This window comes from Solanum lycopersicum, chromosome 7 (assembly GCF_036512215.1).
Source record: "Solanum lycopersicum chromosome 7, SLM_r2.1".
Classification (NCBI taxonomy): domain Eukaryota; kingdom Viridiplantae; phylum Streptophyta; class Magnoliopsida; order Solanales; family Solanaceae; genus Solanum; species Solanum lycopersicum.
In genome coordinates this window covers 51,390,258-51,410,258 of record NC_090806.1, presented here as the reverse complement: position 1 = coordinate 51,410,258, position 20,001 = coordinate 51,390,258, and the positions used below count along the sequence as shown (strand labels likewise).

General features: G+C 36.2%; 1 protein-coding gene across 1 annotated transcript; it reads right to left on the bottom strand.

The window, feature by feature from the left end:
- Positions 1 to 16,167: 16,167 nt before the first annotated feature.
- Positions 16,168 to 16,587, bottom strand: LOC138337491 (uncharacterized). The gene has a single exon (XM_069287405.1). It carries the CDS (start codon positions 16,585 to 16,587, stop codon positions 16,168 to 16,170), a length of 420 nt encoding a protein of 139 aa, XP_069143506.1.
- Positions 16,588 to 20,001: the final 3,414 nt, after the last annotated feature.

Here is a 20,001-nt window from a genome sequence, read left to right as displayed (position 1 = left end):
TTGTTATGTCAAACGTGAAAAGGGAAAAATGGGAGAAAGAAATGTTAGGGTTATATTGGTAATTTGGAGATTGTATAAAAATATTAAGCACAAAAAGATAAAAATGTGGTCAACTTAAAACAGCTTATAAGCTAAAAAAAAAAAAGCACCCCTACCCCAGCTTTTAACTTTTGGCTTAAAATAAGTTTTTCTTAACTTAAAATAAGCTGTTTTGAGTATTGCCAAACAACTAAATAAGTCAAAAACCAACTTTTAAGTCAGTTTGACCAGCTTTTAAGCTGAGCCAAACAGGCTCTAAGTGTTTAAAATGAACATCGTCTGCTTAAGGTGTCTAAGTGAAACATGATGCCAAATTTAAGGGGCTACAGATGAGTTAGGCCTTTTTTAAAACCAACAAATCCACCAATTGTTTTTAGTTGTTATGGTTACTTGTCACAAAGATTACACCATATTGTACACCAAGTAAATTAATTTGATGATCTAAAAAGTTGGTATATACTTGATTAGATTATGGTGTTATGCATTGTAGGGTTGAAATATATAACTAAAAATCAACCTTACGATCAATTATAAATCAATTTCTTTTATTTTTCTAAGCCAATACATCGCCGAAAAATTAGTCACACCAACCATCAAATTGAAACCAACAAATTATCAATATTTTAACTATATATCCATCAAAATATATACACTAAAACATATTGCGGTAATAACCAACAAATCACAATTATTTTACCCGATGATCTACCAAAGTATATACCTTGATACATATTACTATTTAAAATAGCATATCATAAATAACTGTACCAGATTGGCCACCAAAGTGTATACAACATGATACAAATTATATTCACTATGATAATGCGAAACTTATTCAAATTAAGAGTTGCGATTTTTGGTTATGAACAATTGTGATCTTGACATCGATAAGCCTTCATCAAACGAGGCCTTTTTTCAGGAGCATTATCAAAAACAACTCTCTTACTTAAAATCGATATATTCAAGAAGCTAAGTAAAAAAAAAAATTGTGTTGTAAGAGATAAGTTTTAAAAGAAATAAAGAGAAATATTTACAAGAAGGATTCCAAAAAATTTTCTTGAAAAAGATGAAAGAAAGTGTGCAACAATGGCATTGAAGAAAACGTATCCAAATATAATTATGATTGTGATTCTAAAAATAAACTAAAATAAAAGATAAAAGATGACTCCCAAAAATTTAGTTTACTAACCAATAAAATAGACCATAAAACAGTGTAGATTTTTAATTTAAAAAAAGTATTATTTTTATAATTAAAATGTTAATGTTGTAAACAAAACAAACTAAAATAATATTATGTAAATTAAGGTCTTAAATAGTATATTTTGGTAAGATGTGGTTGGGTCTGATAATGACAGTATGAAAGTTAATGTGACTGTAAAGAACTATCTAAAGACATGATATCTAAATCGAAATTACTAAATTCTATCGATCTCGTACCTTAGCCTCCAAAAACATGGGTTGGTGAAGGGTTACTGGTCCAACTTGATATCTCTAAGTCAAGTTGTAATATTTTTTACCTTGGATATTTGTTACTATCAATTAAGTCAACTGGCCATACCATATCAAATTGACCAACCTCGTATCTTAAGATATTCTAATTCAAAGACTCCACAAAGACTTCGTTAAAAAATACACTAATTCTACAGGTTCAGAAGTGTAAGGATTGCACAAAACAAACTGTTGTGTTAGGCCCATTCTTGAACCCTACACTTAGGAATGCATTTTAAGATGTTTTAATACAAATAGTCATCAAATAGTTTTGATTAAGACACACACTTCTGCACGTTCTTGTACCAGCCTGCCATTTTAAGATATTCTAACACAAAGATTTAGGTAAATGGAGTTCATCAACACATATATACTCCACCCGTGAGGTTACATTTAGTTGTTATTGCAGGTAACCCGTCTTATTTTTGAAGATACAAATTCTATATTTTGTGCAATGCATTTTAAATTGAGTCCACAAAAAATTATTAATTACTATATTGTTTCTCCCCTTCGTCACAGTTAAATGTTTCTTTTTTCTTATTATGATAATAATAACACACTCGGTCTAATCCTACAACCAAGGTTTGGAGAAGGTAGTACGTATGCAAATTTTATCTCTAATATCTTTATGGAGTAAAAGAGATTGTTTCCAGTAGACCTTCGGCCAAAAAAAGAATGTTATCAAAGTAAGACTGCAAAAAATTATAGGTGATGATCTGATGAACCCTTATACTTGTATGAATTTGTATTCCGCACCCTTTTGCTTAACTCTTTGTCAAGTGAACCTTTAAACTCAATTAAAATGAAACTTCTAAACCCCTCCAATTATGTGTGCATTTCACTCTCCTTAAATTCATGACATGTCATATCCATGTCACATATATTATTGCTATGTCATTATTATTTTCATAACTATTTTAATTATTAACCAATAAAGTTAAAAATTCAAGGAAAATAGAAGTAAGTTTTCTTTTAAAAAAAAATTATTAAAATTGTATTCTCTCCCATTCCCCACCTTCCCAAACCCAAATGCACCGTTAACCTCAATTCATCATCTCTACCATCTATATTCCCTTAAATTTTTTCCTTCTTTTATGTTCAACAATGAAGGCTCTAAATGTCAAAAGGAGTAGGTTTTCACATTACTTATTGGTCTATCTATATGATATTACATCTTAATAATTGACAGTAACTAACTAAATTGAACTGACTACATTTTTTTGATATGAGATCTTGTGGTAAATTTTTAGGGCTTCCAAAGAAGAAGAAAAACAAGAGCACAGCTCAACACAGAAAAAAATTATATTTGTTCTCCTCTCAATTTCTCTTCATCATTATCACTTAAACCACCATATAAGATTATAATCACTAATCCACCATGGAAGACTCATAGCTTTCGGAGCAAAATCACCACAAAAAATGATTATCATTGACGACGAATTTTCTTTCCCCATCTAAAACTTTTATTCACGTTTTAAACTCACTGGAACACGCAGCAAATTGTTTGCTTCACTCGCTTTATGAGTGTGATACTACTCACTTTCAGTGAGTCAACAAAAGAAATGTCTATAAGCTCGGTCACTGGTTAGAGGGGTTTAAAATTTTTATTTGATTTGAATTTAATAATTCAATTAACAAAATGTTTAGAAAGATTTAGAATATACAAATATAAGAGTTCATCATACCCTTTTGCCAGAAATATATAATAACCAAATAGCACGACACAAAGAAAATAAACAACAAACTGTTGGGAAAACGCGGACAAGCACAAAAATACATATGGTAAAAGTAATAAAAATAAAATGGAAAAATAATGACACCAAAAATTTTATGTGAAAAACCTTCTAAATAAGGGAAAAACCACGGGCCAAGAGGAGCAACTGATATTACTATAGTAAGGAATTTTACACTGTGTAGTCACGAATAATACTCAAAGTCACTACTATACACTCAAACGGAACAACACTCTTTTGGTTTCACCTTACTAAAATATCGCTCACATTCTATTTTTCTTCACAGACTATTTCTCTTGCATAGTCTATGGAATACCTCACTTTGCTCTCAAAATAGTTTTTTCTCTTTAACTTGGTGTGTTCTACAAATACGCAAGAATGCTCTATTTATAAAAGCATTAAACCATGCCTATTAGGTAAATATAGCAAAGTCAAAAGAGGGTTGCAAATATTACCAATTTACCAACTACCAAATCTTAATTTTCAACTCTTATGACTATTCCTTTTTAACAATTACTTATATCAATTGAATAGCAAAAGTTGACAAAAAATGGGATGGACTCAACAAATCTCCCCCTCTAGTCCCATTCACTGGAAGGAGGTATCTTTATTTTTTTTAGAGAGAACTCATACCCACAAGCTCTTTGCATAACTCGAACTTGTTTTTCGGTATCGTCTTGGTCAGTATATCTGCAGTATTTTCACTTATGTGGATCTTTTTGACGTGAAAGATTCACTCTCCATTTCCTCATTAATCCAAAGATATCTGACGTCGATGTGTTTTGTTCTTGCACGGTACATGGAGTTCTTACTCAAGTTTATTGCACTCTGGCTGTCATAATAGACAATATAATCCATCTGATTCAAACCAAGCTCTTGAAGAAATCGCTTTAGCCATATCATCTCCTTGCCGGCTTCAGTAGCCACAATATACTCAGCTTTAGTTGTATATAGTGAAACACACTTCTGCAACTTCGACTGTCATGATATAGCTCCTCCTGATAAAGAAAACAAATATCCAGTGGTGGATTTCTGTTATCAAGGTCACCTGCCATATCAGCATCAGTATAGCCTTTGAAGATTGAATTTGATACTCCAAAACACAAGCATTCATCTAAGTTTAGTTTTAAGATAACTGAGTATCCACTTCACAACTTCCCAATGTTTTTTTTCCGGATTGTCGAGAAATCTGCTCACAACACAACTGTGTGGGCAATATCAAGTCTGGTGCATACCATTGCATACATTAGACTTCTGACAACAAAGGAATATGGAACTTAGGCCATGTTCTATTTTTCCTCCCTAGTTGTAGGACACATCTTCTTGCTCAACTTCATATGACCAGCAAGAGGTGTATTAACAGACTTGTCATTCTTCATATTGAAGTGCTCTGGTATATGTTCAATGTACTTCTTTTGGGACAAATAAATCTCCTCTTCATCTCTGAGACAAGTAATTCTCATATCCAAAATTTGTTTGGCATGACCCAAGTCTTTCATAGAAAAAGTCTTACACAACATTTTCTTTAGATCGTCAATCTTGGAAGTATTATTTCCCACAATCAACATATCATCCACATACAACAAAAGGATGATAAAATCCTTGTCAGAATATTTTTGTACAAATACACAATAATCTGAAGAAGTCTTCTTATAACCTTACTCCCCCATAACAGATTCAAACTTCTTGTACCATTGTCTCGGAGCTTGTTTTAGTCCATAAAGACTCTTTTTTAGTTTGCACACAAAATTTTCTTTACCTTCTACTTTGAAGTCTCTGGTTGTTTCATATAAATCTCTTTTTATAGGTTACCATGAAGGAAAGCCGTTTTCACATCCACCTGCTCAATCTCTAAATTAAGAGTATCAGTCAAACCTTGAACTGTGCGAATCGAGGACATTTTCACAGCAAGAGAAAATATTTTGTCAAATTCAATACCCTTTCTTTGACCAAATCCCTTAACAATCAATCTAGCTTGTACCTGGGCTTCAAGTTATGTTCTTCAACTTTAACTTTGAACACCCACTTGTTTTTCAAAGCTCTCATGCCGTTGGACAATTTTACCAACTCATAAGGGTGGTTCTCATGCAGAGACTTCATCTCATCTTGCATGACTTCAATCCAATTATCCTTGTGCTCAGCTTCCATGGTCTTCTCATAACATTCAGGTTCTCCCCTGTCGGTGAGTAACACATACTCATTGGAAATCGCTATCTTGTGGACCTCTGAAGCGGAATATTTGATTCGTCCACAACTTCATGAGCAACAGGATAATCAATAACAATATCATTGTTATTATCAACATCAACATGTTGATCCGATACATAATTATGGGCGTCACCATGACCATCAAGCCCAACAACATCATGCACACTTGTGTGAGGAACTCCATCATGATGAAGTACACCATTAAAATTGGAAGATTCTACCTCTTTGCTCTGTCAATATCTTCAATTGTTTGTTTCTCCATGAAAATAATATCACGAATTATCACAAGTTTCTTTTTAATTGAATCATATAACCTGTAACCAAATTCATTTAGGCCATATCCAATGAAGATGCATTTTCATGTCTTGGCATCTAACTTTGACCTCTCATCTTTTGGCACATGTACAAAAGATTTGCAACAAAAGACTCTCAAATGGTCATAGAAACATCCTTTCCATACCAAACACTTTTGGTACATCACTTCGCAAAGCAACAACATAAGATACATTAATAACATGTGCACTGATCAATAAAGCCTCACTTAAAATGAGTTCGACAACTTTTCTTTAGAAAGCAAACATCTAACTCTTTCCCTCAAGGTCATGTTCATCCTCTCAGAAAAACCATTAAGCTGAGGAGTCTTCTGGTGTCTAATACCTTGATGCTTGAAATATTCGTCAAATGGTCTACAATATTCACCACCATTATCAGTACGAATACATTTCAGTTTCTCTTCCAACTGAAGCCTGAAACTTCTTGAAGACACCTAACAATTGTTCTTTAGTCTTCAAGACATAGACCCAAAGTTTTCTCGAGCAATCATCAATGAAAGTGACAAAGTAGAGTGCACCACCCAATGTCTTTTTCTTCATTGGACCAAATAAATCAGAGTGCACCAACTCTAGCAACTTTGTATTTCTCGAAAGAGGGTAGGACTTAAAGGAAACTCTATTTTGTTTACCAGCCAAGCAGTGCTCACGCTTTTCAAATTTAACACTTTTGAAATTTGATAAAAAAATTCTTCTTGGCTAGAACATTAAGTCATTTCTCGCTGATGTGGCTAAGTCTCTTGTGCCATAATGTTGAGGAGTTATCGCTCTCAATCGCATTCACCATATCAACACAAGTAGATGTCGTAGTCCAGTATAGACCACAACATTTGTTACCACGAGCCACAACTAAGGAACCCTTGATGAGCTTCTATTTTCCATCACCATTGGTACTAATATATCCTTCATCATCTAAAAAACCCAAAGAAATTAGGTGCAGACAAACATCAGGAGCATGTTTTGTATTGTTCAAAACTAGTTTAGTTCCAATACTAGTTTCCACACAAACTGTACCAATACCAATGCCACATCCGGGTTTACCCCCTAGACGTAACCGTCGTCTTCTCCATTTTGAAGGATTAAGACTAGCCTCTTATTTTCATGTCATTACATTCATAAGTTGAAAATTGCGGAAAAATTTAAAACTTTTATTATCATTACTTGGAGGTTTACATAGACCTATACATACACAAAATATATATTCATATCGAGTATACATAGAACCTTCATATAGGAAGGTTACACAGTCTTCTACTTTTATTGCACATACATATATAAGAATATGAAATAAAGTCTCAATGATTGTCTCATGTCATACCATCTAAACGATATATCACAATGTGGCATAGCCCTTACATTAATTCAACAAGACCATGTATAGGTCGTATAAAAGTACAATATTCAAATAACAAGGAAAAGAACAATAGAGTCAATAAGATCATAACAAAATCTAAAGCTAGAGGATGGCATTGCCCTCGAGAGTTGAGGACCAACCTACTTGGATGAAAGGAAGAATCCAAGCCTTCAACAATGACGCCTCCCAAAACTCTTCAACGACCAGAATCTAAAATGTTTGGGGAAAAGGGAAGGAAATGGGGTTAGTAGTCCACATGTGCTAAGTATGAGATCTTATATACACAAGCAAAACATGCAAAATGGGGATTTTAGTTAAATCATGTCATTTTACCCCTTTAAGAACTTATGCACAACCAATAGTTAAGGAAGTCAAATGTATATCAACACGCTTGAACCCATAATATCGTATACTCTATCACCAAGTAATATCATCACAATCATGAATAAGAGTAATCACATAAATAGCAAAGTAAGGTAACAAATCATAAATTCCCATAGAGTCACCCAACAAGAACTATAATTAGTATCATACTCCACACAATATAACCTCATATATTCATAAATTCATATTTTTAGTAATTAAGACCATATGCATGTTCATAAGCATCATAATCATCATATAAAAACATTTACATTTAACACCATCCACATACATAATATTAACTTCCCAAAGCTTCCATCAAGGCAAACTAGTGCAAGGCATAGGTAGAGTCCCATACCCCTACCTAGGCTAAGTCAAACCCCTCAAGTCACATTAGTTAGTCTATAATTCATTCTTTCATTTTAGTTCTGGGAACACTTGCTTTAACCGACATAGACCACATGAGCTAATTGTGGTATCCAGTGTCATAAGACCTTACATCGATGGAAGGTGTTCTTTCTTCCAAGGTAAAACCTCATATAAACATAGCTTTCTAGGTGGATCCACTAGATAGTATCCTATGGTGCCATTTAGTAATTGGGTCCTCACCTCATGGGAATCATTGGATAAGTATCCCTCAAAGGGGAGTCAACATCCCTTATAGACCTATAGGGTAACACTTTCTCTATGAAAAGACATCACCTCCCATTGTCAAGTACACTCGGTGCTAAGCTAAGTATCTTTATTGAAATGTCTTAAAGCCTATAATTATCAATCATAACTTAATTTAGGCTATATGATTTACCCCTTGTATAATCATCATCATCATCAATAGCTCAATAAGAATTGTATGAATATAAGTCCTTTCATCACAGTTCATATAAGATAGGTTAACACTTTAGCATTTTATAACATATTAAGTCACATTGATAGGTTTCACCATCCTGATAGCACACACACCTTAATCAAATTCACAACATAGTCAAGACATTTAAATTTAACATCATACCACCCTATAATCCTAGTATAAGGCATACCCAAATGTAATATCATGACTTAACAACAATTAATCACAATTGAAGTAAAGATTGAGATTCTAAGACTTACCAAGTCTTCCTCATAGTCTATCAATAAAGTCTTACTATCAACCCATAACTCAACCCAACTCGGGGAGTAGCATCATCACACAATGATAACCAATAGAATAACAAGGTCAATTGCATCTCTATAACACAATTCATCTTTCGATCACAATTTGAGACAAGGTACATAGGCTAATATACATTATAATTCATAACCTTAATAACATCTCAAGAACAAGAATGATAGGCCTATAATTCATCTTAATTTAATCATAATAAAACCATAAGATAGTAAGCAAATCAACAACCAACTCAATTGAATGATCACAATATATTATAGGTCAAGATCACTATATAGGGTTAGCGATAGAGGATCATATTCTTTAATTTAGAAAAAACCATCAACAATTACCATAAAAAACTTGAATTACAAGTTAATCTAATCAATATAACCCTAAGAATTCATTAACAACTCAATCCATAACTTCAATTTCATAAGTGAATGAAACACATAAGAAATCTCAACTTTTTGAAATATCTTTTGAAGGAACCCTTTGAGGAAAGGATATCAAAGGTGAATTGAACCCATACCTTAATGTTTCTCAACAATTTGATGAAGAATCCACCCTTTTCCATCCCCCAAGTCACCTTCCAAGCTAAGATTCTATGGAGTCTTCCAAATAGAGAGAGAAGGAAGAGAATTTATTTGAGAGTTGTGTTTTGATTAATGAGGGTTTAGGGTATTTATAGAAGGACTTAATAAACTCAATTAGTCTCTATTGAATCCCCAAATAAACCCTAAACCACTTAATTAATTGAATGAACTTAATTTAAAATGTGTAGGAATTTGCAGACCCCATCGACAAGACCTCGATCGATGAACTGTTGGTCCATCGATGGTCCGTGCTGCACATCCATAAGTTTGGTCAGAGACTGGTGCAGACAAGACTTTTCTCTATTTTTATAACTGTGGGATAACGATGGCATCGAAGCCCCGTCGATCTACACACAGAATGTAGCATGTGCCTCTGCATTTCGTCGATGATTCCAGAGAACTGTGCAGGTGAAGGTACCTTCTCCACTAGCCTATGTGCGGGACGACGGTGGCATCGACTCCCCGTAGATCCACACACGGGCCGTCGTTTGTCCCATCGATGCACACTGTCAGCCAGTGCTGCATCAAACTGCAGGGGTTCTCTTCAAGGGCCCTTGGTTGGTCCTTGGGGAGTCATACCCAGACGTTTCAACCATGGAACAAATAAAACACCCATTAGCTTTTTCCATCCATTTTGGTACATTTCTGACTCCTAAAAGTTAGTCAAAAAGTCTAAGTCACAATAACATCCCTTTGAACCAACTTTCCGGACATTTTGGACGTTTTGGTTCTTAAACCTCCTAAAGGACCTATATTCATTAAAAATTGACTCAAAAACAGTGTTTAGACTTTACGAAACCTATGTTAGGCTTTACAATAAGTCTTGGATTTTCAAGGTTTTACATTATCCCCCCCCCCTAGAAGCATTCGTCCCCGAATAATACTTAAATTCTTTTGAAGGAAGGAATAGACTCAAGACTAGCAGCCAACCTATCAACAATATCAATTAAACATAAGTCATGTCATTTCAACAAGGCAAATATTAAAACTCATATTACCACACATAAGGCTCAAAACACTTTATCATGAGGCATTTCCTTCTCACAACACTTGTGAGATCAACATACATTACATGAGTCAATTAGCACAAAGTTAAACTTAGCAACATACTACCTATCATTTTATGAAGACTCACCATATCAAAATGCACAACATAACTCAAAACAAGCAAAAATCAAGATTTCAAGTTTTTTTTTTAATAGCAATATTATAGTAACTTCACTGTTAGTTCTTTAAAAAAAATGTATAATGTTCAAATATTTACCTAAAAATCAAGAAACTTGAATTTCTAGTCATATTTATATTATTAAAAAGATTACTAACCTTAATTCTCAAAAAGATGAGGGTAACAAGACTTCATGTCGGCCTCCGCCTCCCATGTTGCACACTCAACTAGATGATTTTTCTATAAAACCTTTACGGAAGACACTTCTTTATTCCTCAACTTTTTGAATTGCCTATGAAGAATTTGAACGGGAACTTCCTCATAAGAGAGGTTATCCTTGATACCAAGACCCTCAATAAGAAGAATAGACTCGGGATCACCGATACAATTTTTAAACATAGGAACATAGAAAACTGGATGAACCGAAGCCAATTCACTAGGAAGTTTCAATTTATAGGCAACTTTACCAACCCTTTGCAAGATTTCATAGGGACCCACATAACGAGGACTCAATTTCCCTTTCTTGCCAAATCTAATCACCCCCTTAATTGGTGAGATTTTTAAATACACTTTATCACCTTCTTCAAACTCTAAATCCCTTCTCCTATGATCATCATAAGACTTTTGCCAACTTTAAGCCTTTTTCAACCGGTTCCTTATGATATGGACCTTTTCCAAAGTCTTATAAATCAACTCGGGACAAAGAAGCGATGGCTCACCCACTTCAAACCATCCATTAGGAGAGCTACACCTCATACCATAGAAGTCTTCATAGGGAGCCATGAAAATGGATGAATGAAAACTATTGTTGTAGGCAAACTCCACCAAAGGTAAGTGTCTATCCCAACTCCCTTTAAAATCAATGATGCACGCCCTAAGCATATCTTCAAGGGTTTGTATCGTACACTATGCTTGACCATCCATTTGGGGATGAAAAGCGGTGCTCAACTTCTCTGTAGTACCTAACTCTTTTTGGAACGACCTCCAATATCTAGATATGAATTGTGTGACCCGATTCGATATGATGGATAACGGAATACCATGGCGGCACACAATCTCATCTAAAAAGATTCTTGCATAATCCTCCGCCGAATATGAAGACTTGATGGGACTAAATCTAGCGGACTTAGTCAATCGATCCACAACCACCCATATGGAATCATAGGACTTTTGGGTCCAAGGTAAACCTACTACAAAATCCATATTGATGTCTTCCCACTTCCAAGTACGAATTTGGATCTCTTGTAGTAAGCCACCCATCTTTAGGTGTTCGACCTTTACTTGTTGGGAATTGGGACACTCAGCGACAAACTCTGCTATGTCCCTTTTTAGACTTTCCCACCTAAATATCTCCCTTAGGTCATGGTATATTTTTGTCGACCCCGGATGAATTGAGTAGCGGGACCCATATGCTTCTTATAAGATCCCTTCCTTAACCCATCTATATCGGAAACACATATTCTCCCTTGGTGCCTTAAAACACTATCCCCCTAAGGATAATGATTCATTCAACTATCCAAGAACCAATTCTTTAAACTCCATTAAGGCTAAATCAATGTGTTGTTTGGACTTCACCTCAACCACTAAGGATGACTCAAAGTCATGATGAACTATAGCACCCCCATCCAGAGAACTCTCCAACCTCACCCCCAACATAGACAACCTATGTACTTCCCTTTCTAGGTCCTTTTTGGCTTCATCAAGATGGGATACACTACCCATAGTCATCCGACTTAGGTAATCCGCAACTACATTAGCCTTTCTGGGGTGATAAAGGACACTCATATCATAATCTTTTAACAACTCAAGCCACCTTCTTTGTCGGAGATTCAACTCCTTTTGGGTAAACACATATTGGAGACTCTTATGATCGGTAAAAACATCAATATGAACTTCATACAAGTAATGCCTCCAAATTTTCACAGAAAACACCACGACCGCTAATTCAAGGTCATGAGTGGGGTAATTTATCTCATGTACCTTTAGTTGCCTAGAGTCATAAGTGATACGCTCAAACTTACTTCTCAAATAAGAAGTAAAGCGGTCGTGTCAAGTAAATAACCCAACTAGTGAGGTTGGGATCGTTCCCACGAGGAAAAAAGTTTAGACTTAACTTCAATCTATTACTACTATTGTTCAGTCAATTACTTCCTTGGAAAGTAAAAATGATAAAAGAGGGGTTTTCTATTTCTAAGTAAATGAAAATAACTAGCGAAATCAAAGGAGACAACTAACAGCTTTGAATGTTGGAGTTCAATCAATTAATCAAAGTAACTAGGGTTTACGTGTTCCCCACAGGTTCATAACTTGATAAGTCTAACTATAACAATTCTTTCCTAGTATCTTGCATGCAAAGTGATAATTTATGTATTTCTAAATCCTTGGTCCGGCATCTAGAAAATGTCACTCCGCACCTTGGTCCGGCTACGTGTGTTGCTATCCTAACCCTTATCTTTACCTCATATCAAGCATCGTATTCGATATTTGACTAAGTTATTACCTCGTACCAATCAATACTAGCCTATTAGATAGTATACACTAAATCTATGTTGATGATTCTTTTCCTATCATCTACCTCCTTGGTCCGGCAAGTAGTATTAAGGCGAGTTCTAATGTTGGCCATCCGTTAAAAAGACTTCTAAGCAAAAGAATTATCAATACATGCAAGACACTATTCTAGAATTGTTATTTTAATTAGGTTATACCTCATTATTTGCCTATGGTTCCCACAACTCTAGTTATGGAGTTTAGTTACCCATAGTCATAATGACAATATTCAAATATATTAAATAAGAATTCATGTACTTACTTCAATGAGAAAGAATAAAATCCAAAAGTTCGCTTGATTAATCAACAAAAATCACCAACAATCAATTCAAAGAATGTCAAAATAATCAAGAATCTAACAATAATCAAGGGCCTAACCAAATAATCTAGAGTCTAACCTCAAAAATGAGGTTTTTTCGAACTATTTATAGAAAATAAAAACCTAATTAAACAAGGACTCTATTTGCTGGAAATCTGTCAAAATGCTGCTGGATCGACGGACATCGTGACGGACGGTCGTGGTCACGACGGACCGTCATGGTTTCCGTCGTCCCATACTTGACGAAATTTCTTTTGTTTCTCTCTTCATTACACCCTACGGTAGGTATGACGGATCGTCACAGGCACAACGGTTCGTCGAGGATCTCCGTTTCAAAACACTTAAACTCTTAGAATATGAGTACTGGGCTACTTCTCTAATCTTCATGACGAACCTGCAGGACAGACCATCATGGATACGACGGTCCGTCACATTTTCCGTAACCCCATACTTGGTCAGACTTCCCCATCTTCCTTCAGCAGCTGCACTACGCTGCCACCTACGTACCATCACAAGCATGACGGACTGTCACAAGCTCAGTAGGTGGTCTCTTCTGCATTTCTTCGCTCAAAAACCTCCGCATTCATCTTTGGACTGATTTTTTGCAAATAAGGAGAAACTTATATAAAAATTAGCACAAAAAGGCTTTTGGACACACTAAACTTCAGGAAAAAGTATTAATAACACCGTGAAATCATGGTATATCAATAAGCTATCACCTTCCCGTATTGCATAAGCACACACCCCAAACCTACTCGAGATACGTCATAATACACCACAAAACCCTTTGTACCCTCCAGTAATGTTAACACCGGAGCGGAAGTAAGTCTATAATTTAACAATTGGAATCTCTTCTTACATGCCTCGACCACTTAAACTTTTTACTCTTTTGGGTCAAAGTAGTCAAAGGAGACGCAATGGATGTGAAACCATCCACGAACCTCCGATAGTAACCCGCTAAACCCAAGAAACTCCTAATGTCAGTAGGAGTCAATGGTCTAGGCCAATTTTTCACAACTTTTGTTTTTGTTGGGTCTACTTCAACTCCCTCACTAGAAATGATGTGCCCTAAAAAATTTACTAACCTCAACCAAAACTCACACTTACTATATTTGGCGTACAATTGATGTTCTTTAAGGGTTTGGAATACTACCCTCAAATGACCCATATGATCATCCTCATTCTTCAAATATACCAAGATATCATCAATAAATACAATGACGAATGAATCTAAGTAATTTCAAAACACCCTATTCATTATGTCCGCAAAATGTTGTCGGAGCATTACTAAGACCAAAAGACATTACCAAGAACTCATAGTGCCCATACCTAGTCCGAAAGTCCGTCTTTGGGACATCCTCACCTCTCACCCTAAGTTGGTAATACCCCAATCTCAAATCTATCTTTGAAAAGTAACTCTCCCCTTGGAGTTGATCAAACAAATTATCAATCCGAGGAAGAGGATACTTATTCTTGATAGTAACTTTGTTGAGTTGATGGTAGTCTATACACAATCTCAAAGACCCATCTTTCTTTTTGACAAATAACACCGGAGCACCCCATTGAGATATATTAGGCCTTATAAAACCCTTATCTAGTAAATCCTTGAGTTGAGCCTTCAACTCTTTCAATTCAGCCGGAGCCATCCGATATGGAGGGATTGAAATGGGATTTGTTTCTGGTAGCAAATCGATATCAAAATAAATTTCCCGTTCGGAAGGAATACCGGGAAGGTCATTGGGAAAAACATCCGGAAATTCACTCACTACGGGTACCGACTCAATAGAAGGAATTTTGGAATCCAAATCTTGGACTCTTACTATGTGATAAAGATAACCCTTTGATATCATTTTACATGCTTTTAGACAAGATATGATGCGACCTCTAGGAATAGAATTCCCACCCTTCCACTCAACAATGGGTTCATTTGGGAAATTAAACCTCACAATTCTTGTCCTATAATAAATACTAGCAAAACTATCATGTAACCAATCCATACCCAAAATGATATCAAAATAAGGCATATGTAGTTCAACTAGATCTAGGTTAGAAACTCTATTGGGTAATGAAATAGGACAATTTCGATAGACTATTTTAGCAACAATCGACTCTCCCACCGGAGTAGACACTAGAAAAGGCTCATGCAAAATATCGGGTAAAATTTCAAACCTTTTAGCTATTAGGGGTGTAACAAACGATTGAGTAGCGCCAGGATCAAGTAAGTTATATATATTAAGAGAAAAAACTTTGAATATACCGGTCACCAATTCGGGAGAGGTCTCTTGTTCACCCCTAGAGCGAAGAGCGTAGAAGCGGTTCTTCTTTGGAGCATCACTAAAACCACTTGCTTGAGCTTGGCCACTACCCATGTCTTGACTCTTCAAGTTTGGACAATGTCTCATCCTTTGACCCCTCTTGACACAACCAAAGCAATCATCCGTCCCCTTCAGGCAATCACCATAGTGCTTTTTACCAGACTTTCCACAAGTTGTCTTCTCATTTGGTGAATTAATTAGTACCTTTTTCCTCTTGAATTTAGGGTTAGACACCCTATCACCACTAGCTCTTGGAAATTTGAAAGGGACTTGGTTTAAAACTTGCTTCTTAAATTTAGGCTTTTCTTGTATCTCAAGCCTATTCTTTGAAGAACCTCTATCAAATGACCTTGCCCTCTTAGCATCTCTACTTTTTTTCTTAGCTCTTGCCTCTTCAACCTTTCTTGCATAAACCATAAGGCGGGAAATATTCATGTTATCATGTAGCATGGCCGATTGGCACTCCTCATGGAAGTCCTCCGACACCCCCATAACAAAATGGCTCGTTTGTTCTCTAGGTTCGGAGACCAAAGAAGGAACATATTTCGACAACTTAATGAATTCCAAAGATTACTCATGGACACTCTTCCCTCCTTGATGAAGATTGATGAACTCTGTCACTTTCTTCTCCCTGATCTCTCTAGGGAAGAACAGATATAGAAAAGCTGCCTTAAAGATCTTCCAAGTCACCAGACCACCCCTCAACGGCCTATTATCCCTCCATTGCACATACCAAGTTTGAGCCATATCCTTGAGTTGATATGAGGCCAACTCGGCATTCTTACTTGAAGATACCCCCATAGCATATAGTACCTTGTACACCTCATCAAGGAATTCTTGTGGGTCTTTATCAACCTTAGACCCATAGAAAATAGGAGGGTTAATCCGAGTGAAGTATCTTAGACGGGATGCCGTAGTAGTGACTTGTTGATGAGGACGGGGAGCAACATCCCGATTGGCTTGAGCCATCATAGCTTGGGCTTGAACCATCGCGCTTGTTCTTGAGTAGTCATATCTTGAGCCATTTGATCAAGCATAGCCCTCATCTCGGCCTCCGTCATAGGTGAAGGGTTAACCGGGGCTTGATCAACATTAGCATTTTCCTCAAGTGGAGAGGCTTGGTCATGATGGGGAGGAACTCCCGCATTAGCAACTTACTCCTCAAGTGTTTGAGCACATTCCTTTGAGTGTTCATGCTTCCTATAAGCACAACAATAGGATTAGATGCAAAAGCACACCATAAGTATACTCTAATGGCACGATATAAGATTTCCGATAAAGAGAGTGATTCTTAAGAATCATATGGTTTCCTACTCATAAGTGTGGCGCGCTTCACAATTATGAATACAAACCTACATAGACATGGTAGAGAGAGAGAGAGAGAAAGAGAGAGACATAACTCAAAGATATTAAACCTCATGCTCTGATACCAAGTTTGTCACACCCGGGTTTACCCCCTAGACGTTACCGGCGTCGTCACCCATTTGAAGGACTAAGACTAGCCTCTTAGTTTCATGTCATCACATTCATAGTTTGAAAAATACGGAAAAATTTAAAACTTTTATTATCACTACATGGAGGTTTACATAGACCTCTACTTACACATAATATATATTCACATCGAGTATACATAGAACCTTCATATAGGCTTGGAAATTTGAAAGGGACTTGATTTATAACCCGCTTCTTAAATTTAGGCTTGTCTTGTATCTCAAGCCTATTCTTTGAAGAACCTCCATCAAATGACCTTGCCCTCTTAGAATCTCTACTTGTTTGCTTAGCTCTTGCCTCCTCAACCTTTCTGGCATAAACCATAAGATGGGAAATGTTCATGTTGTGATGTAGCATGGCCGATTGGCAGTCCTCTTAGAAGTCCTCCGACACCCCCGTCACAAAATGGCTCATTTGGTTTCTAGGATCGGAGACCAAAGAAGGAGCATATTTGGAAAACAAAATAAATTCCAAAGAGTACTCATGGACACTCTTCCCTCCTTGACGAAGATTGGTGGACTCCGTCAGTTTCTCCTCCCTGATCTCTCTAGGGAAGAACATATCTAGAAAGGCTGCCTTAAAGATCTCCCAAGTCACCAGACCACCCCTCAATGGCCTATTATCCATTCATTGCACATACCAAGTTTGAGCCACATCCTTGAGTTGATATGAGTCCAACTCGGCATTCTAATTTGAAGACACTCCATAGCATATAGTACCGTGTACACCTCATCGAGGAATTCTTGGGGGTCTTTATTAACCTTAGACCCATAGAAAATAGGAGAGTTCATCCTAGTTAAGTACCTTAGACGGGATGCCATAGTAATGACTTGTTGATGAGGACGGGGAGCAACATCCCGATTGGCATGAGCCGTCATAGCTTGGGCTTGAACCGACGCGCTTGTTCTTGAGTAGTCATAGCTTGAGTCATTTGATCAATCATAGCCCTCATCTCGGCCTCTGTCATAGGTGGATGTTTAACCGGGGATTGATCAACATTAGCATTTTCCTCAAGTGGAGGGGCTTGGTCATCATGGGGAGGAACTCCCGCATTAGCAACTTACTCCTCAAGTCTTTGAGCCACATTCCTTAGAGTGTTCATGTTTTCTATAAGCACAACAATAGGATTATATGCAAAAGCACACCATAAGTATACTCTATTAGCATGATATAAGATTTCCGAGAAAGAGAGTGATTCCTAAGAATCAGATGGTTTCCTACTCATAAGTGTGGGCGCTTCACAACTATATGAATTCAAACCGACATAGACGTGGTAGAGAGAGAGAGACATAACTCAACGATATTATACCTCATTCTATGATACCAAGTTTGTCACACCCGGTTTTACCCCCTAGACGTTACCAGCATCGTCACCCTTTTGAAGGACTAAGACTAGCCTCTTAGTTTCATGTCATTACATTCATAGGTTGAAAAATATGGAAAAATTTAAAACTTTTATTATCACTACTTGGAGGTTTACATAGACCTCTACATACAAATAATATATATTTATATCGAGTATACATAGACCCTTCATATAAAAAGGTTACATAGCCTTCTACTTTTATTGCACATACATATATAGGAATATGGAATAAAGTCTCAATGATTGTCTCATCTCATACCATCTAAACGAATATCACAATCTAGGCATACGTCTTACATCAATTCAACAAGACCATGAATAGGTCGTACAAAAGTACAATATGAAATAATAAGGAAAGGAACAATAGAGTCAATAAGATCATAACAAAATCCAAAGCTAGAGGATGGCATTGCACTCGAGAGTTGAGGACCTACCTTACTTGGATGAAAGGAAGAATTCAAGCCTTCAACAATAACGCCTCCCCGAAACTCTTCAACGATCGGAATCTAAAATGTTTGGGGAAAAGGAATGAAAATGGGGTTAGCACTCCACATGTATTAAGTACGAGATCTTATGCACATACACAAGCAAAACATACAAAAGGGGGCTTTTAGTTAAATCATGCCATTTTACTCCTTTAAGAACTTATGCATAACCAATAGTTAAGGAAGCCAAATGTATATCAACAACTTGAACCCATAATATTGTATACTCTTTCACCTAGTAATATCATCACAAGCATGAATAAGAGTAATCACATAAATAGCAAAGAAAGGTAATAGATCATAAATTCCCATAGAGTCAAGAAGTGCAATGACCAAGTAAATCCCCATAACATTACTTAATCAAGTCACCCAACAAAAACTATAATTAGTATCATACTCCACACAATTTAACCTCGTATATTCATAAATTCATATCTTTAGTAATTAAGACCATTTGCATGTTCATAAGTATCATAATCATCATATAAAAACATTTGCATTTAACACCATCCATATACATATTATTATCTTCCCATAGCTCCCATCAAGGTCCTAGTGTCAAACCACTCAAGTCACTTTAGTTAGTCTATACTTCATTCTTTCATTTTAGTTTAGGGAATACTTGCTTTAACAGACATAGATCACATGATCTAAATGTGGAATCCGGTGTCATAAGACCTTACACCGATGGAAGGTGGTCTACTGGCCAAGCTAAACCTCATATAAACATAGCTTTCTAGGTGGATCCACTAGCTAGTATCCTATGGTGGCAACATATTTTAAGAAATTAAGAGATAGGTATTCCCTCTACATACCATTTAGTAATTGGGGCCTCACCTCATGGGAATCATTGGATGAGTATCCCTCAAAGGGGAGTCAACATCACTTATAGACCTATTGGGTAACACTTCCTCTATGGAAAACCATCACCTCCCATTGTCAAGTTCACTCGGTGCAAAGCTAAATCTCTTTATTAAAATGTCTTTAAGCCTTTAATTATCAATCATAACTTAATTTAGGACATAAGATCTACCCCTTGTATAATCATCATCATCAATATCT